Source organism: Podarcis erhardii, assembly GCF_964252035.2.
Source record: "Podarcis erhardii genome assembly, chromosome: 14".
NCBI classification, from domain to species: Eukaryota; Metazoa; Chordata; class Lepidosauria; order Squamata; family Lacertidae; genus Podarcis; species Podarcis erhardii.
In genome coordinates, this window is record NC_138503.1 from 3,256,856 (window position 1) to 3,278,108 (window position 21,253).

General features: G+C 46.1%; 1 protein-coding gene across 2 annotated transcripts in view; it reads left to right on the forward strand.

The window, feature by feature from the left end:
• Window positions 1-21,253, forward strand: part of ENTREP2 (endosomal transmembrane epsin interactor 2) — a 221,469-nt gene that overhangs the window by 196,601 nt on the left and 3,615 nt on the right. The window contains exons 5-9 of one of the 2 annotated variants that reach the window (XM_081838942.1): window positions 10,757-10,864; window positions 17,019-17,182; window positions 17,833-17,968; window positions 19,037-19,076; window positions 20,638-21,222. In XM_081838942.1, coding sequence (XP_081695068.1) covers window positions 10,757-10,864; window positions 17,019-17,182; window positions 17,833-17,968; window positions 19,037-19,076; window positions 20,638-21,222 — 1,033 coding nt within the window. Of the gene's footprint in view, window positions 1-10,756; window positions 10,865-17,018; window positions 17,183-17,832; window positions 17,969-19,036; window positions 19,113-20,637; window positions 21,223-21,253 lie in introns of both variants that reach the window. The other variant, XM_081838941.1, reaches the window with a different exon arrangement.

The window sequence follows — 21,253 nt, forward strand, 5'->3', positions numbered from 1 at the left end:
TAATTTCTTGCTTACGTTAAGACCACTCTGTAAATTCATGGTTGGGGGATCTTTGAGTCAGAGGTTTCCCAGCTTCTTGGTTGCTTTCCTGGTCACCCGAATATCAGTTCTCCCTACTGTCGCTGGTCCCCAGGGTAGACTTTTGAGATTCACTGATTTTCATCTGCTAGGGACTCGTCATTTTGTTTGTAGGTTTATAAAAGTCTTCTACAAAGATTTTTTCTGCAACTGCTCGTGGGGATTCCTTCCCTTATAAAACGTGGGGCTGAAATACCGGTATCCTGCATTCCAAAGCAGATTCCCAATTTGAACCCCTGAATGCAGCGGTGGAGCATATGCCAGCGCTGCCCAGGGTGGGTGCGCTCCCGAGGGGGGCGGGACACGGAGGGTGCCCTCCCAGGTGCAGGATAGCCACTCGGGTGCACGGAGTGGTGTGGCACCCTGCAGCCAGGGGCGGAGTGAGCCGTCGATGGCGGACATTTTGTGCACCGCCCATCTGCGACTCCCAAGCCTTCCCCAAGCTGTCAAAACGAAGGGGGAAGGTGGAATGCCACTGGCAAAGAGGTGCAGCTCCCCCTTTCCCCCAACCCATCGGGTAAGGCTTGGGAGTTACGGGTGGGCAACGTGCCGAATGTCACCCCTCTCCGCGAAGACACCAGGGGCAGTCCGCCCCCACCGCCCCCTTCCTCTGCCCCTGCCTTGCAAAGTTAAGTGTCCATCAAAGTTATGGCCCTTCCCTTAAAAATGATAAGATCCTCCAGTCCTTGTACCTCTGCAGAAACTGCCAATTTGATTAGGAAATGAGGAAGCTGCCTTATGCAGAATCCAACCCTTTATCCATCTAGCTCAGTATTGCCTACACTGATTGGCAGCTCTCTAGGGATTTAGACAAGGGACATTCCCAGCCCCCCAGCCCCCGGACATGCTGGAGATTGAACCTCTGGCATGCAAAACAAGTCCTCTTCCAGTGAGCTGAGGCTCTTCCCCTGATGAGAGAAGTACAGAATGCCGGAATAACTGTCTTATACCAAGTCAGGCCATTGGTTCATTGAGCCATTCTCTACACTGAATGGCAGCTCTCCAGGGTTTCAGCCAGGAAGTCTTTCTCAGCCCTCTCGGGAGATGCCATGGGGGTGGAGCCTGGGACTGCGCTGCAGGCACAGAAACCTCCCTGCCACTGCGCTTGGGCTCTTCCCTCCAGCCTGCCCTTTTTTGCAAAACAGACTCTCAAAGTACACATTTCAATCACAACATTGATGTATAAATTGGAAACAAAGATTCACTGGGGGGTGCATTTGCCATTAGAAGCCAGGGCCTGTAATTTGAAAAAAACTGACCTTTGGATATAAACATGAGTGTTTCCCGAATATTTATAAAGTGGCACCAGTATTTCTAAGCGCACACACACACACACCATTTAAGGACCTGGTAAAGAAATGCTGTCAGAAGGAAAAGGATGTTTGCAAATTACTGTAATTTCCTGAGATTATAGAGGAAGTTCATCCACTGAAGTCTTAAAAGGTATTGCTTTGGAGAGAAGTAAACATGTTTTGAACGATCAGGTTCGATGTTAGATGCCCAGAAAAGCTGGCAGTGTCTTTGTGCATGTACTTATGTTTTTAAACGGGAACAGGTTTCAGGACTGTGAAAGGGGGGGGGCACACAATATTAGGATGTCATTTTTCTGCAGATAAATTGTTATGGTGTGATTGGATTTGGATTAACCACAGGCTGCACTTGATGGAATGCAGCAATGCAAAAACAAAAGGAAACCTGGTAACTTTTGTCTGTTCAAGTTTCCAAGACTGCAAAATAGGTCTTTGGGATTTTGAAATCACAGTTTACTAAGGCCCTTCTCCAAAGCATTGAACCTCTCAAAGTTTCCTGCTAATTTTAGCTTCCTCTTTGTAGGATTCCGTTCTTGGGTGCCTTCTGTCCAGAGCCCTGGAGACGGGGAGGGACTCAGCAGAGGCGGATGTCGGTTTGCAAGCCCCCTCCGCAGAGGCTGGCCCCTCTCACTGTCCTCGGAGCTTGCATACCGGTAACCTCCTCTGGCTGATATCTCGGACAGACCAGGGAGATTTTGATAGGCGACATTTTCCCAAGCGTAGGTAAAATGCACAACCCTCCCTCCTGCTTCCGCAGGGGAAAGAAAATAAGTCAGAAATCTATTTACATGATGTTTATTTCTGACATTACAGCACTAGAGAAAAACACGTCCTTTCAGTTCAGTTCTTCTGGCACGTCTGACAAACTTCCTGAACATGCGCACACAGAAGGTTTCAAGTTACACTCTTCACAAAGACTTATCCAGCCTGTGAACGTCCTGAGAAATTCTTCTTTCCCACAGATAGGCGCATCATGTGATGTCAACAATCTGGCTGTCTGCAGCGGTGATGTTTCCATATACTGACAGCGGACAGCAGCACTTGGCGGTGCCTCAAATGGCCTTTCCACGACTGTGGCAAACCGTGTGTTATGGGATCAGTGGAGGTGGTAGATTATCTATTTCTGGCACAAGATTTGTATACCACTTAATCAAAAAAACCTCCAAGTGGTTTACAGAAAGCTGTATTTTAAAACTCATTTAAAAATACGGATTAAAAACTGCTGTTAAAAACAAATTGACATAGAATACAAAAAAATCAGCCCGCATTCTTGTTCTTCTGACAGCACTGAGGCATTCAGCATTGAACATGAGAGATGTAACCATATGTTGTAGAGCCAGCAGGGTGGGTGGTCAGAGTGTCAGACTGGGACCTGGGACAGCAGGGTTCAAATTCCCACTTGGCCGTGAAGCTCACTGGGTGGCCTTGGGCCAGTCACTGCCTCTCAGCCTAGCCTACCTCACAGGATTGTTGGGAGGATAAAATGAGGAAGTGGAGAACTATGGAAGCCACCTAGAACTCCCTGGGAGAAAGGTGGGATATAAACTCAATCAATTTTTGGCAGATTTAAATCTGTTTGCTTAACTAGACTGGCTCCAGTATTTAGGATGGGGGAAGATGCTCAGAAAAGGTTATCTCCTGTCTCAGTTGATTGTTTTATCTCAGGGGTCAGCAAACTTTCAGCAGGGGGCCGGTCTGCTGTCCCTCAGACCTTGTGGGGGGCAGACTGTATTTTGGGGGTGAAATGAACGAATTCCTATGCCCCACAAATAACCCAGAGATGCATTTTAAATAAAAGGACACATTCTACTCATGTAAAAACACGCTGATTCCTGGACCGTCCGTGGGCCAGATTTAGAAGGCAATTGGGCCGGATCCGACCCCAGGCCTTAGTTTGCCTACCCATGCTTTATCTTGTGGTGGCTGTTTAGCACAGGCGCTGTTATCACACCCTTGCCAAAGCTTGCGGCATCCTGACACCCGTCATGTTGCACAACAGCCTTCACCAGCCTGGAGCCCTCCAGCTGTTTTGGACTACAGACTCCCATGAGCCCAGCCAGAATAGTCCTGCTGATGGGGGCTGGTGGGGGCTGCAGTTAAGTGCCAAAGGCAGCTGGGGAGCAACAATATCTGTTTACATGATCCAGATGGGCTTCCAGGGTCTTCTGGATTTGGTCTGACATGTCCCATGACTCTAGCCCTGTAATCCAGTGATGGGGAACCTGAGGGACTCCAAGTGATGCTCAGTGCTGTCTCCCATCATCTCTGATACCCTTGGGCATGCAGGCTAGGGCTGTTGGAGCTGAGAATCCAGCAATATCTGCAGGTCCACAAACCAAAGAACAAAACAGACCACTTTTTAAACCCTCTGCTTTGTATGTTAGGAAAGTCAAGAGACAAGGCTGAGATCTTGGGGTTAGACCTGGAGGGCTGGATAGAATTCAGTTGTTTGCAGCTACTTTGGTGTCTTTCATTCATGCAGAACAAAGTTCTTCCTGGGGGACCCTTTTACCTGCCTGATTTATTTTTAAAAGGTAGATTTATGAGGAGCCATCAACTTATCAATGCCTTTGCCCCAGGATTTTCTCTTCATTGGAAGAATTATGCTCACCCTTGGATTCCAGGCATTCTCCCAGCAAGGCTTTCATAAGACTTCAAATATAAGATGCTGCCCTTCCCTTTCAGAACCACTGGGAATAATTGTAGCAACTGCATACAGTGGTACCTCGGTCTACAAACAGCTTAGTTCACGAACTATTTGGAACACGAACACTTCAAAACCGGAAGAAGGTGTTCTGGTTAGCAAACGTTTTTTAGAATCCGAACGTACTCCGTTCGGGGGTGCACTTCCATTTTGAGAGCCACACTTCCATTGCCCGGCAGCAGAGAAGGGGGTCGTCACGGCGTTTCCCGCAGCCGCAAGGGAGGGAAGCTGCCCACCAGCTGGATTGCAGGAGTACAACTCCCCCCCCCGGCCGGACTGGCGACACCCGGAAGTGGAGAAGGGGGGCATTCTCTCAGCTCTGCTGCAGTTTTCTCCCCCCCCCCCCGCATCGCCTCCAAGCGAGCTCCGCCCTTGCCTACTTTACCCCCTTCACCCAGGGATGGTGTGCAGAGAGGTGTGTTGGGGGAAGGAGAAAGGAGAGAGAGAGAGAGAGACCTCCGCATGCACAGAACCATATTTTTAGTGCCTCCAAAGCTTTCCAAGAAAGTGCGCCTCCTCCTCCTCCTCCTCCTCGTGCTCGTGCTCGTCCGCCGCCGCCGCCCTCCACCCCTGCTCCGCTTTCCCTCCCTGCCGTGCATCTCTTGCTACCATCGCTCTTACAACCACATGCGGATCTATGCCAATCCTTTCCATTTTGTTTCCATTTTCCATTACTTTCTATGGGAAAACACACCTTGGTTTAAGAACGGACTTCCGGAACGGATTAAGTTTGTAAACCAAGGTACCACTGTATTGATATTTTAAGCATTGTGCCCCCTCCCCCCCCCCTCACTCCCAAGTATCTGCTGGTGAAGAAGGAGCAGAGGAGGGCCAGGCAAGAAAGAAATGTGAGAGTGCTTTATTTATTGATTGATCAGTAGAACTTCTGGACTACCTTTCAGCCAAATGGGTCCTTTTATGTAATACAAACAGACAGAGCCAGAATGAAATTTGATTGTTCATTTGATATTTGCATGCCACTTTTCCAACAACCGAGTTGAGCTCAAAGCACCTCATGAGAATAGTAAAGGACTGACAAATAAATAAACCCTTCCTCATACAGAACACACACACATACAAAATAAGGAGATAACAAGGATGAAATGAATCAAAGCAATAATAGTAAAATAAATACAACAAATGAATGAAAACGGTGGCCCACTCGAGGCCTGTGGGGAACCAGCAAGCAGGACCCAAGCACAAGAGCTCCCCCCCCCCCCCGTGGCTTCCAGCAACTGGCATTCAAAGCAGGGCTGCCTCCCACTGTGGAGGTTGAGCATAGCTGTTGTGGCCGGGGGCCATCGGCAGCCCTCTCCTCCATTAATTTGTCTTATTATCTTTTAAAGGCGTCCAAATTGGTGGCCACCCCTGCCTTCTGGGGGAGTAAGTGTCATAGTTTAGCCACATGCTGTGTGAAGTACTTTATTTTATCTGTCCTGAAACTTCAGACATTCAACTTCATTGTATGTCCATGAGTTCCAGTGTTGAGAGAGAAAGAGAAAAGCTTTCTCCACTTCCCCCTTGCCATGCATAACTTCATAAATTGTGATTAATCTGAATAAATGGGGTGCATTCTGATGTTTAATTATGCTTTATTTGGTCTGCCATCTTGATCCCACATGGTGCTTGGAGTCTAAAGGTAAATGGAGATCTCAACCTCCCCCTTGGGAAGCCTCATGCAGAGTTGGCCAGCAATATCTTCAGAGGCATCCCAACTGGTGCAGGTTGGGCTTGTCATACCAAATTTGGCAATGTCCTACCAAATGGGGTTACAATATCTTCAGAGGCATCCTAGTCGGTACAGTTTGGATCTGTCACACCAAAACATGGTTACACCACAGTAATGTTTTGGTCTGCCATCTTGATTCAAAATGGCGGCTGGTTGCCCAAAGTCAGTGAAAACTGCTTATCCCACCTCGGGAATCTTAACACATGGAGAACAAAAGGACAAATCATTTTCCAAAATATATAGTAGAAAAGGATGACTAATATAATATATGCTGTTTTTCTGGACACAGAAATGTGTTGTGTTCGGAACAGAGCACACCTGCTTGTGAGGCATGTTCCCAGTGGTCTGTGGTGGGGGTTTTGTGTTACTGAATTAAAAGGCTGCACTCGTCTAGGTTTGTGATTTGTTTTGTTTTACATGGTGGACTGCTGCACTGTTGAAACAAAGCATTATTTCCAGTTCTTAGCTTGCTGAGGGTCACAAGACCCTTGTCCTCCTTTCAAACACTTGAAAAAGAGATGGATGTTAATTAAGATTTGTCAATGAGAGGAGGAGGAGTAGGAGAAAAAGGTTGAGAGAAAATGTAATTTATGTCTTTAATTTTCCAAATGTTTCTCTTCTCCGTCTTGCGCCACTTAACTTTAGGAGTAGCGGTCTTTAATTAGGTACAGTGGCAGCTATAGAGGGTGATTCAGTTTGCATGCCAGGGGTGTAATATATCAAGTTATATGCCCACAAGTCCTGTAAAATAAGCATGGGAGCAATTTTATAATTATGCTGTGGGTGGGTGGCCCCAGATTAATTCTGAAAATGGGAAAAAGAAGATGAGGGGAGGGGAGCAGTCTGTTATTTCAGATATCAGTATTTTGATGGAAATGTGGACCAGAACCCTTTCCCCACAAACAAAAAACCCTTAGGATGATGATATAGCATGGTAAAACATCAATCTGGGACATTTTGGTGAAGAAAACCCATGGAGTTGAGGAAATTTCACAAAAACGGGGAGAAATAAGACTTTTCCCCCACATCAAGAAACCATTGGGTGGTGCCCAACCAACTTTTACTCAGGTGCAAGCCCATTCAGATCCATGGACCTCTATTAACCATGCCCATGGGTCAACTCTAAGTGTGACTAGCACTGAATACAATTCCATGGGTTTTCCTCCACCACCACCCTATAGTTATATCCTGCTTTTTAACTGGAGTCCTCAAAACAGCTAAGAACATTTATAAATGCAACAACTAAATCCTACACAGTAGACCCACCAAAACCAATCAGCCTAATTTCATAATTTTGAGTGCAGTGGGGTTCATTATTCCTTCATCCTAAAAGAAAACTCAGGGAATCGAATGGACTCTAATGTGCCCATTAATTTCAGTAGTTTTACTCTGAGTAGTACTAACATTGGGATTTACAGTTTCTGCTTCCCTCCAACAAGCAACCACATTCTCTACCTGAGAATGGGGAGCTGCCATTTTCTCCTCCTTCTTGAGTTTTCTGTACAAGCAGCACATGCACAAGATCCTAGTACATGATTAGAAATCACCATTCAGGTAAGACACAGGAGCCAAGAAGATGCTCATGGATTTTAAAAATCCTTCCTTCCTTTACTTGTTGTTGTTTAGTCATTTAGTCGTGTCCGACTCTTCGTGACCCCATGGACCAAAGCACGCCAGGCACCCCTGTCTTCCACCGCCTCCCGCAGTTTGGTTAGGCTCATGTTTGTAGCTTCAAGAGCACCGTCCAGCCATCTTGTCCTCTGTCGTCCGCTTCTCCTTGTGCCCTCCATCTTTCCCAACATCAGGGTCTTTTCCATGGAGTCTTCTCTTCTCATGAGGTGGCCAAAGTATTGGAGCCTCAACTTCACGATCTGCCCTTTACTTACATGAAAACAAATTTACAATTGATTTAATGCCACCCACATTTTCACTTGCTGCTTCCATTCTGTATTTCATTAATGCCATAGATTTTCTGCACACAGGCGGGTAGGTGGCATGGAACTGGAACGGGATCAGTGCTTTGTAAGCTGAACTACCGTACTTGTTCTCCTCATTGTCTTGGGAGCTGCATTTTTGTTGCCTTCCCACAGGGGATGACACAGGGGATGACCATGAGAGGGGCAGCAGGAGGGACGCAGTGCCCAGTAAGACTTTTCACACACAGCCCTTTTGGGGTAGCTTCAGGTGTGTGAGGCAGGTGAGCAGGGAATGAATGCCTGGCTGATGGAGCAACAAGGTGGAAGGTCTTCAGAACTGTGTTTTGATTTTATTGTTTTTTATGGATATGATTCATAAATTGCTTGGCAAAAAACTAGACTTCTAAAAACTGGGACATAGAAGACTCACTCAGTCTCATTGCATTCTCTTTGATGTCTGGAACCCGGATGACCCATTTTTTTGGAGTGAACCTGCTACCTGTCAGTTTGGAGCTCCCTGTATTCAAATGCCAGCAGCCTCCAGGTGAATGAAGAAAACAGCCTTCCTGCCAAGCCAACAATTCATCAGCCGAGTGTGGAAGTTATTCCACTAAACAAGACATAAGAAACTGCACCTGTCTTTGAGACAAAGGCTTGAATTCCACTGAGGCCTCTTTTTCTGTTGAGGTGTTGCATTTGTAGCCTTATTGGAGTTCACCGATTGGGTCTGCGTTGCTCCGGGACAGGAGGAAGGAAATCAAACGACACCTGAGGTTGGTTCAAAGAAAGAGTTTATTCTGCTCTCCGGATAGCAGAAGGCACTTGCGTGGTGAGTCCACAGCAAGTCCAAAGAAATGACAAGTTTCATGCAGTATATATATCCTCCAGGCACCCTCTCCCTCCTCCCCTCGGAGCCCAACCACGTCGGCCTACGTACACAGGTTGACATCACATATGTTCCTGCTCTGTACTCTCAACCATAAAAGGATCTTCCTTCCTGTACTTCTGACCATAAAAGGATCTTCCTCTTCCTACTCTTATCTGGGAAGAGGTCATGATCTCCGGGAACACCCTTTTGGCGTTTTCCCCGGACATCGCTCACCACGTATTTTGTGGTGAGCACATAAGATAAAGTATTGACGTGTTTTCTTTGTTCCCCTAAAGGGTCAGGTTCATCCCTTGCTGTGACAGATAAAGGAAAGAGCTTGTTTATGCAATTGTGTCCTTATTTTGCTTTTGCTCAACAGCTCAAGTTTTACGAATTTTAAAATGCTCTCTTTTGAAAGAACAAAAAGGGGGGGGGGGGTTTGAGTCAGTTTTAAACTTGCTACACAGAAACCCATTCCTTCACATTCACTGTTTGTTAACAGAACATTTTTTAGTATTTCCTGTAAAATTACATACCTGGTGCTTTGACCGCTTAGTCTTTTGTGTGCATCACTGAAATCAGAGCAGGGGAAACCCTCTAAGGACACCACTGTTCATCATCAGGTGCGAAATTGAGAAGTATCAGTCAAATCTTTTCAAATTGAGGGGTGATGACCAAAAAAATTAAAGAATCGCCATTGTCTCACACTGGAGGGGAGATGGCAGTTCCAAGTTAGGAAGGAGTTGTCAACCTTTTTTAGGGGGTGGGGGTTGACTAATAATCTGTTATTGAACCAATTACTAGACTGCTTAAATTTAAATACATTTGCACTTTAAAGTTGAAATATAAGTGACTTTTTGAGAGATGAAGGAAGCTGCCCCAGGTAGGGTTGGAAAGGTCTCCTGCCCAGGACCCTGCAGAGCCACTGCCAGTCAGAGTAGACAATACTGAGCTAGATGGACTAATAGCTTCCTGTGCTATCCTATGTATGTTCTCAAGTGTGAGTCAGCTGCTTTTGAAATGCCCTCCAGTTTCAAAAACAAGTTGACTTTATGAAGTTACTTTCCGCTGCCCCAGGCCACTGGTCCAGTGAGCTCAGTACTGTTTGCTCTGACTGACGGCAGCTTGGCAAGGGCTCAGGCAGAGAAGGGTCCCCCCGCCCCGGCCTCCTGTGATCCTTGTAACTGGAGGTATCGGGGGTTGAACCTAGGGGTCTTGTGCATTCAAAGTATGGGCTCTACCACTGAGCTGTGACCTCTGAGCATTTGTCCTCTGTCAAAGGCATCTGCTATTCTGAAAAAGGGAATCTGGAAGCCTGATGGGTGTAGAGACTATTATGCATGTTGGCTATCTCCCTGCCCAAGAATGAGCCTAAACCCAAATAAATTTGTTAGTGTTAAAGATGCCCCAAGAATCTTTTGGGGGTTTTTATTGCAGGAGAGTTGCTATAATTAGAAAAAGACTCAAGGGTGCTCCTCCAGCATGCGGCCAGGAAAACCACACATGGCAACGAAAGATGGGTTGTGAGCATTCCGTGGCTCCCCTTCCCACCTTTGAGTATAGCTGTTTCATAAAATCACAGAACTGTAGAGTTCTAGTCCATCTAGTCCAACCTCCTACAATGCAGGAATCACAGCTAAATTTACAATATGTTTTCCCACTTTGCAGACAGTTATTGCCTTCCAAAGCAATTTCAATTAAGGGATGGCTGCTTACGGATTTATCTGGCACACACACACACACACACACCAGGGAAGTGTGTGTCCGTAGGAAATCAAATTGTAGCCAGGAATGTTGCAGAATTATGCTTGCAGAATTTCATTGACTAATAAGAAATAAGAAAGACTGTAATAAGAGCTGCTGCTGGAATGCTTTTGTGGCCGCAATACAAACAGATGCATTTTCCTTTATAGGAGCTTTATACTTATTTTTCCTACGGGTTGGTCCCGCATTTGTTTCTGAGGAATGAAAGGGTTATGTGCAGTGTAAACTGGACAGGCCTAATAAAGACCCACATCAAGCAAATAACCATTGACAGCATTTATTATCCAATCTGCTGGAAATGTTTTTAGCGCCCATCGTCTGTCTTGCTTTGATAAGGAGTGACATTCTTGCGCACGCTCTCTCTCTCTCTCTGTCTCCCCCTTGCAGGACCTGTTGTTTAGCGTTTGTGCTCTCAATATCATCTCCACTATTGTCTGTGCTCTGGCCACTGCAATGTGCTGCATGCAGATGGTCTCCTCTGACATTCTGCAAATGGTAAGTGAATTCCAGCATGAGAATGTGCAGTTATGCGTCTATCTCTTCCCCCTTGCCTTGGTGTATCCATGCAATATTGAAGGGGCTCACCAAGGGGCAAGTCCAGATTCTCATTTCAGGGGCTTTGTGTTTGTTTGTTTGTTTGTTTGTTTGTTTGTTTGTTTACCACTATGTCATAAAAAACACCAACGTTAACAGCAATAAAGCTATAATGGAAACCATATAAAATATGTTTAAAACAGGCATCAATTTACCATCATGGAAGGATGTATTCTTAATTGGCACATAGGCCTGGAGCAATGGAAAAGTTATCAGCTGGCATTTAAAAGCTGGCAGAGAAGAAACGTACTGAATCTCTATTGGCAGAGCATTCTGCGTGAATGAGCCAATGTCAAATGAGCCTGGGGAATGACCAACGATGCCCCTCCAGATGATCTCATCAGCTGAGCTGTGATTCAGCATTTGATCTCTTAGAAACTGTTGAATGTTGCTATTCTGTATTCATAGCTCCCATTTCCTCTGATGTAATCCAGCTGTCCCCAACCTGGTCCTCTCCAGATGTTCCTGGACTCACAACTTCCATCAGTCTCAGCCCTCATGGCAAATGACTCACCAGCCTCCTCATTTGGCCCATGAGGCTTTTTTGGCTATGTCGTGCCCACCTGGCATTTTGGCCTGCAGGGGTGGGGGAAGTCCAGACTGGCAGCTCCAGTTCCCCAGCTAAGGTAGGATGCCTCCTCCAGTCAGCCCCCAGTCTCCTCCAGTCAGCAGGGCTCATCTTAGAATAATAGATTCTGAGATTCTCCAAAGAACGGCACTGAACAAATAAATACTGTATCTGACATGGTGCCTCTCAGCTGTTGTGGGAATCCAGCTGCCATCAGCCCAGCCAGCCTGGTCAACGGTTAGGGATAGTGAGAATTGTAATCCAAAGACAGCTGGAGGGCAATGTGGAAGGCACCCCATTGGCCAGCCTTGCTCTACTCTGATGCAGGTTATGTGCTGCACATCAAACAGCAGCACAAGTGTGAATCAGCCAGGGGAGGAAGAAAAGGGAATTGTTTGGCGATGGCTTATTTTTTGGCCCATTTATAAACGCTGTTGTTAGCAAGGTAGTTTTTAAGGTCCAGCTCAATAATTGATGGGAATGAGAGTAGAAAAAGTTCTAAGATTTGCGTGTACGTGTGTGCTAAGGAACATGCTGAGCGGTAGGGGGTGTTGCTGAGTCAAGTACAGTTGCTTTTCTTATCCATACCTTTACAGGTTTTTGCTCTGCATTTTTTCTTTTTCTTTTGGCTGCATGATAGAAAGTGCTGATAAAGGAGATCCCTCCATTTCCTCTGAAAAGGCGCTTGAGCCGTTGTGCATGTTCCAAGCAAGTGTCCTTGTGAAAAGCACTCGCAGGCGCTTAGAGCAGTTAGTGAGAGCGTCCTTTTCCTTTGGAACATTCCCTCTTGTGGGAAACAGATGTTCCAAGCATCCACTCTTCCCCTTCTCCAGTGAGGAGGAGATGAAGGGGGTGTCAGTGGAGTGGCTCTAGGTGTTTGAAGGATGGGCCAAGCAGGTCTTGCTCATGGCAGGTTTCAAGCAGAGCCCACACAGCTTACAAGAGCAAAGGAACACTAGGGTCCTTTCATGCAAATTAAAAGCATGAAAGTCAAGTTAAAAGTTAACAAGTCAGATTCATAAGAAAACACCACAGCACCCTCCCTAGAATTCTAAGATTTTTGTTTATGTTCTACCTTTTCACCAAATGATGATCCTCCTCTGCCTTAGTGGTTCACATAATCAGTCCTAAATGCCAACCCTTCTTCCTCTGTCAGCGGTTCTACGCCTTAGCAACACGAAACTGGCATATATCCTCACGGCCATCCAATCTCTTTCCACGCTTCGTGAGTCACCTTCTGTCTTTACGACCTGCATGCTCAGTAATCCCCTCAGCATCGATTCTTTGCCCTTAAATTACGAGTTGTGCTTGTGGTATCCTGGGTCTGTCGCTTAAATGTCCTGCTGAACTGAAGGCATGAACTGAACCAGAAATCGCACCCTTTGCTAAGCTTGGCTTAAATTTACTGTAGGATTGGAAGTGGGATTAGTTTAAACTTGTCAAGCCTCAAGGAATATTACTTCTCATTTTCTTCTGAGAGCAGCCCTCATCTGAACTATATGGTAAACTTGCTCAGTGTATCTTGAGAAGTAGGAATTAACAAGAGGAGCCTGTGACAAAATATTGTTGTCACATTGCATTCTCCAACCTGGTGCCCTCCATAAGTTGCTGGACTACAACTCCCACCAGCCCCTGCCATAATAGCCAAAGGCCAGGAATTATGGGATTTGTAGCCCTGCATAGTCCAGAGGGCCCCAGGTCAGGGGAAGTTTATGGTTCCTCCCTCAGTTGCAGGATATTCCCATTGAGGGTGCTGCCTGTTCCTTCATCCCCACCTCCAGGTTTGAAGGACTGTGTTCAATGTCTGGATTACGAGAATAATAATTCATTGTGGGTCTCATTAGGTTCTATTTCACTGAACAGCCTGCCTCTCAGTTTTCTACTTTTGAATACATTCATCAACAGATCTTCTGGTAGAAATGACCATAGTTCAGTAACAGAACACATGCTTTGTGTGTAGAAGGTCCCAAATTTACTCCCCAGCATCTCCCACTAGAGATGAAGCGTCAGGTGTTGGCAAAGGCCTCTCTCTGCCTGGGAGTCAATAGGTCCGTGTTGTGTTCAGGCACAGGAATTATCTGTGCACTGTTCATTCAAAGGCAACCCACAGCCTGCACCCTACCCCAAACTCTTAGGCTCAAGCAAAACCCTGACACAGGCAGAAATTTGTTGCCTTCCTGAAACCTCTGTCAGCCAGAAATCAAGCCAAGGGCCAACAATCTGTTCAGTTGCCTCATAATTCCAGAGAGACTGGACTTGCAACACTTCTCATGGAAGTGATATCTTAATTTCAGAATATATATCAGGGATCCAGAGACTCAGTTCACAAAAAATGTGGAGGATTTATAACTCTTATAACACTTTCATGGGGATTTAATTTCACAGCTCTAGAAATAGGAATGCAATATTAGGGTGCAGGATGAAAGTTATTGGCGCTTCCTGCTGCTTAATCTTACAAAATACTTTCTTTTTAACAGCCACACATAATTTTTCTATCAGAAGGAAGGGAATAGTGGCCTCAAATGACCCAGAGGACCTAGGAACTGAGCCCCAGACGGATAGGGACCAAAATTGTAGGGACATTTGGGGGAAATGTGGAGACAGACTTGGGGGCAAGGCAAGCTGTGGAATCAGGTAAGGAATCAGACAAAACAGTAGAGAGGAGAAGAAGAGTGAAAGGTAGGTTTGCAGCCAGGTGAGCAGTCTGAAGGCACCACTGGTGTCAGGAAGACTAAGAGGCAAGGAGAGCGGAGGTCAAGAACGGCATGTGTTACCTAGGGAGCAGGGAGCGGATGTTGGGAGCCAGCAGAGACAGCGCACATACACACACAAACTTCTTCTTTTTAATCAAATATGTCCTTATTTCCTTTTTGTTACATAGGTAGAGAAAACAGTTACAAACTTTGAGAAAAATGATAAGGAAGACTCTACTATATATTTTAGGGGAATTTGTCTTCTACGTACCATATTGGCCTGAATATAAGCCACACTCGCACATAAGCTGCACCTTTAAAATTCAAGGGGTAAAAAAGAAAAAAAGACAATACCCAAATATAAGCCGCTCCCTTAAAATTGCCGGCGCAGGTAAGTGATGAGCACTCTTCCATGGTGCTCTCCCCTTGTGGTTGTCCACCTGCAGCGGCATGAGTGTGGCGTACCCATTTCCCAGCTGGTTTGCGTCGCGCTTCTCAGCTCCTCCCCCCCCCCCCGGCTAAGATCTATCCTGTAATGGGTGGGAGGCAGTGGCGCCCCCAAAAAACTTTTCAGCTGCAGCAGCGGTGTTTGGGGGCGGTGCACAGGCTGCCTGGCGACTTGCCTCCTTTTATGATTCCTCCATCTGCAGCAGTGGCACTTGCAGGGTTGCATAAGGTTGCGAATATAAGCCACACTCTAACTTTGCATGATCAGAATTGGGGGTGTGTGGCTTATATTTGGGCCAATACGGTATTTGGATGGCTCTCAAGATACTGGGGTGAGGGTTCCCGAGGTGGGGCAGTGGTCGTTGTCATCACTTGACTGGTGGATGCCATTTTGAATCAAGATGGTGACCAGAATGTGACTTTGGTGTGACACAAGCTGTGTTTAGTATAGGTTTGGTCACCTCTTGTGATATCATCACCAAACTTGCCATGAGGGTTCCCAAGATGAGATAGAAGACTCTGTCGGAAGCCGCCCAGAGTGGCTGGGGAAACTCAGCCAGATGGGCAGGGTATAAATAATAAGTTGTTGTTGTTGTTGTTGTTGTGTGACAAGTCAAAATTCACAAATTACACTATCCATTTAAAAATCACAATATTGTTGGTTTCTACAATTTCCTGGGAAGCTCATGCACTCTCTCTTAAGAAAAACAAAAAGAGAAAAATAAGTAACACAGTGGCGTAATAGGTACATAGCACTGCATACCTTACGGGAGAAAGCACCTCTAAGCTAAAACTGTAAAAACCCAGTATAAATACTATATGAGATATACCAAGTCAATCACTGTCCTGATATGCCCAATCAGTGACAAAGACTGCTGCCTGCACCCCAGCAACCCTCGTGCTGAGTTTGGAGGTGCTATCCGAGAGGGGCCAAGCTTTTGCCAAAAATGGGTATAGTCATTCCAAAGTTGTGTTTTGGTCTGCCGTCATGATTTATAGTATTATTATTATTGTTGTTGTTAATAATAATAATTATTATTTATTTATACCCCCTCCCATCTGGCTGGGTCTCCCCAGCCACTCTGGGCGGCTTCCAACAAAATATTAAAATAAATTATTCTATTAAACATTAAAAGCTTCCCTAAACAGGGGCTGCCTTCAGAGGTATTCTGAAAGTCTGGTAGTTGTTTTTCTTTTGGCCATCTGGTGGGAGGGCGTTCCACAGGGCGGGCACCACTACCGAGAAGGCCCTCTGCCTGGTTCCTTGTAACTTGGCTTCTCACAGTGAGGGAACCGCCAGAAGGCCCTCGGTGCTGGACCTCAGTGTCCAGGTAGAACAATGGGGGTGGAGACACTCCTTCAGGTATACTGGGCCGAGGCCGTTTAGAGCTTTAAAGGTCAGCACCAACACTTTGAATTGTGCTCAGAAACATACTGGGAGCCAATGTAGGTCTTTCAAGACCGGTGTTATGTGGTCTCGGCAGCCGCTCCCAGTCAACAGTCTAGCTGCTGCATTCTGGATTAGTTGTAGTATGGTTTATGGTGTTCAAAAGCCAATGAAGACCACTGCCCCACCTTAGGATCCCTTGTGCTGAGTGTGGCAATGATATCTCTAGAGGTGGCTGAACGTAGGGAACAAATGGACAAATTGTTTTCTAAAATATATACTAGATTAGACTCCCTCCTCCCCTCTCTTTGTCTCTAAACTATGAGATACCTTTACCAACTTGTGCCCACTCAAGTGCTTCATTTGGCAGAATTGGCACTACTGCAGGTTCCTCATAATGCCCTTTCTGCATTTGTATGAACTCGATCATTTAGTGTGGCAGCACATACACTTTGGAACTCCTTGCCTCTTGAGATCAAGCAGGCACCTTCACTCTACTCTTTTCAGTTCCAGCTCAAAACATTCTTATTTAGACAAGTCTGCTCAGATGCTTAGAAAACTGCTGTGAATTTAACCTGCTGTGGTATTTTTACTTTTTGTATGTTTTAAATTATTGTTGTAAATTTTACTTTATAATATTATTGTTTTATCTTTTTGTAAACTGCTTTGAGGCTTTTTTCTACAGCCAAATCTTGTGGGAAAGGGGCTTACAAATAAATGGGTGACGATGATGAAGATAATGATGCTGATTGTGTGTCATAGTAATTAGAAGGAGGTACCATTCCCTCTAACATACATTATGCAGTGATTCCTTACTCGTATACGGGTGTTCTTTGGAAATGTGTTTTTGCCTTTGGCTCAGACTTGCGGCTGATGTGCTTCCTCCTGCTGCATGAACTTCCTAGAAGCTACTGAGTGCTATTCCTAATGCATCTTGAATCTCCTGCTTGTATCACACAGTTCCTGCCGCAGAGGTCTCATTCTGCCAACCCTGACTGTATGACGCCCCATGGGACTATCTTGGGGCACCAGACCTTGGATTTTGACGAGTTCATCCCTCCAATTCCACCCCCACCCTACTACCCACCCGAGTACACATGCACTCCTGTGATAGAAGCACAAAGGTAAATGATTTCTTTAGCCTGTGAATAACCGTTCACACAAGAGACATGAATGAGCTGGTACTCAGCAAAGGGTTCTTGTCTGCTGCCCTGTCCCCAGACAGCAAAGAGGGATTTTTCCAGGGCTGCTGCCGGCTTTTAAAGATAGCAATGCATTCTTGGGAGCCGCTGGCTCAGTTCAAATAGGCAGCATTTTCATTCATTCATTGTATATGTTCTTAGTAGGACTGTTCCTTAAGTTCAGAACAAGTCTTAGCTGATAAATCCTACAACATTTAGTTAATTCACTGAGTACAGTGTAAATTGGCATGCCTTTGCAAGAAGCATGCCATCTTTTGTCTTTAGATGACCCAAATGCATCAGAGCAGGAATAATCTTGAAAGAGGCGTTCCCTCCTGTGGGTGAGTGAAAGGGAGATGCCTCTGCTAAGGGATTGCTTGTCCTCTGCACTTTTAAGAAGTAGTTGCCTTCAAAAAGAAATCAGATTTTTTTATAGAAACGTCTGCCATCCAATTAATCAGGTCACATCTTTCATCTGAGCAAAAGTTGATTTAATCGATTGAACTGATTTGTTGATTAAATGTTAAAGCCCCAGTTGTTGATGGCTTTCTCTATTGTTGATTATTGTTGTCATTGTGTGTGTGCTTGTTTAGAGGGCTCCACCTGGACTTTCCTCACTCACCCTTTGGCGCTTTGTACGAGGTTGCCATCAACAGCCCTGGAATGCTCTATCCATCTGAGCTGCCCCCTCCCTATGAAGCAGTTATTGGACAAAGCCCAGCCAATCAGGTGAGAGAGACCACTAGGGGGAGGATTTTGTTTGTTTGTTTGTTTAAAAATTATGCATATACTGCTATGTCATTTAAAAAAAAAAAATCCGAGTGGTTTACAGCAATAAACTATAACACTGTACAACGAAAACCATCAAAAATAAGTTAAAAGTAGAAATCAGGTAACTATTGTGGAAAGATGTCTTCTTCATGGCCTGCATAGTCAGGAGGCCTTTGAAACTTGCCCCAGAAGGTGTGCTGAATCTCAGGATTGAGCCGATGACACTAAAGGCTCCGTTTCTGATTGTCCATTGAGCCAGCTCAGGGAATGACCACGAGACTCCTGCTGGTGATCTCAGTGATCAAGCTGGGATAGAAGGGTTCAAGGAATTCACGATCTGATCACTCTTCATCTGTGCCCAACCTGCCCAACCCAGCTTTTATCAGTTTCAGCCAGCATGACCAATGCTCAGGCATTTTGGGAGTTTAAGGGGGGTGACAGTTTGAGGAAGGCTAATGTAATTCCATGCAAATGGGGAGCAAGTATAAATCACATGATCAGAACCAACTCTTCTTCAGGAAGAGTTAGACAGGGATTGAATCTGGGACCTTCTGCATGCAAAGCAGATGCTCTCTCAGTGAGCTGCTGCCCTTTCCTCAGATGGCAAGCAGCAACCTAAGCAGGGATGGGCAACTTTTTCCCTTTTTTCCTGCCACAGGCCAACAGTGGGTAGTACCAGAGGCAAAAGCCTACTGGATCAAAGACTCTCCTGCTTCCATGTTCACCATGTTGGACTGGAACTCTGAGTACAAGTCAGGTCTGCCCCTTAGGGCTCAGTGGAGCAGTGAGATCCCTGTGGCGCATGCTCCATGGGCCTGGAGATGGCACAGGGACGGGGTCTGATGTCAGCATATGACCGCAGAGAAGCTGGTTCAGGATCCAGCATAGCTCCATGGGACTTCCAAATCAACATGCACAAGTCTGGGCTGTGAGCAGCTAAATCTTGAGTGATTACTTTGATGGTGAATGCTCTGGTTCCATTAGCTTCCGCTCCTGATTTTCTTTGCTTTGCTTTGCTATTCACAGGTCACCGCTGTGGACCAGCAAGTCACAGAGCCCAGTCTGGGTGAGAGAAACACCACAGCAGGCTTCAGCAGCCAAGGTGATCTATGCACTGCTCATTCATTGGCACAGGGCTCATGCCCACTTTGACCGCTTTGTACTTGTGACCACAGGCCACCTTGGCTGTGACTCCAGGAAGACCTGCTCCCTGCCTTGCAGGCCTTTTCCACCTGGCCTGGGGAAGGCGGGCCCAGACTGACTCCAGCTGCAAAAGCTGAGGCTGCTGAGCAGACACTTGGGCTGGGGTGTTGTCAATATTAATTTTTTGTATCTTTATTTTTAGATCTTATTGTGATTTATGTGGCCATTGTTCAATTTGGCTGTGTACTTTCTGAAGTGTTTTATTTATTGTTTATGACCGTTTTTGTAATGTTTTGTAATTATGTAAATCTTTTCCTGTTGTAAACTGCCTTGACCATGGTTTTAACCAGTGCTTTTTTTCTAGAAAAATAGGTGCCTGTACTCACCCTGAAGTTGTTAGAGTAAGTGCCACACTTTTTGACAACAACAAAGAGAGGTGCTGGTACTGTATGCCCTTGAGTGCCCCCTGAAAAAAAGCTCTGGTTTTAACCATGGAAAGGCAGTCTACAAATAACATGAAGATGATGATGATACTTTACCTGGCAGTTGAAATAACAAAATCAGAGGCAATTAAGGAGGTTCGGTGCTGCATTAGATCTGCATCAGTCCATTCGTGTGTGGGACTCATTGCTTTATCTTGCGCTCCTCAAAGGATGTGCCTGCACATGCCAGCCAGCTCCAAATATGGGAACATTTCATTTAACCTTCCTTGGGGTTTTCCTTAGAAGAGGACATGGAGAGTTGCTTGTAGGAAGAACACCACTAGACAAATGAAGGAAAATAGAAGAGTTTCCCAAGAATTTAAGAAATCTGGGAAGTTTATCTGAAAACATGTCAATCACCCAAAGGAGCAAGAGCTTCTTGTTAGAGCACAGGCTTCAGGATTCAGGGCTACATGAGAAACATAATGATCAAGAGCGTTGCAGTACCTTCAACCCAGGGTCCCAGGGTGGGTTACAGCTTTAAAACACAATTTAAAAACAATTTAAAACAACTTACAGTCATAATGAGGTGGGTCCAAAAAATATAAGGGTAGGGGTAAAGAGGTGCATCTGCAGCATTCTCTGAAAGCTGTATAATATAGGTGTCAGGTGTACTTCTGTGGCGAGGGAGTGCCACAACGTAGGGGCCACCGCAGAGAAGGCTCTCCTGGGTTGCCACCCCCTGAACCTATGAGGACAGAGGAACTACCAAGAGGACCCCTCTCGGCTGAGCTCAGCACCTGAAAGGGTCTTTAGCAAAGAAGGGGGTCTTTCAGATATTTGGGGCCTGAATTTGGGGTCCGAATATTTAGGGCACCTTGAATTGAGCCGGGAAAAGAAGTGGCAACCGGTGCAGCTGATTTAAACCAGGTTGGCACTTTATGACACTACTCCTCTGTTCATTTCATTCTCCCTTTGCATTTTTGATGGTATCATAAAACCAGGTTGGCCTGTGCTCAATAGTGGCACTGCAGCAGTTTCTGACTCGGCTCTGTTTTGCAGCCTCGGCAGACAGCACTTTGCACGTGGCCTCTGAAGCAGCTGACACCCCTGAGCACCTCAGCTACTCCTCAGAGGACCTCTGTTCCCTGGAAGTCCAGGAGTCCCTCCTTTCCACGGACTTCTCTTCATACGAAGCAACCCACAAAGGTGCCGTAAATAGGAGCTGCTCCAGCTTAGACTACAGCATCCGTTGTGGGCTGCATAGGACTCGCTCCCAGGGTTCCCCAGGCGACGAGGCCAGCCAGACCTCTGTGAATGGGTCTCGTGGCCAGGAGCCCGAGACCTGCTCCCGTAGTCGCTCCTCAGACTGTTCCTCAGAGAACTTCACTGCCTCCAGGAGAGATTCACGCAGCTCAGTCAGAGAATGCAAAACCACACCCCCTCAGAAGCCACGGAAGGTGTGTTGCGGGGTCTTCATCCCACCTGCTGGGCCACAGACTCACCATGCCCATTGCTCAGTGCCTGCAAACAGTTTGCCCCACAGCTGCCCAGAGAGGATGGCCCAACAGCGCACGAGGAAAACCAGGATTCCCAGCATAGTCCGATCCACTAGTGACCCTCTGTCATGTTCGTTTGCCACTGAAGGTGAGTGTTGCCTGCTGAGTGTCGCCTGCTG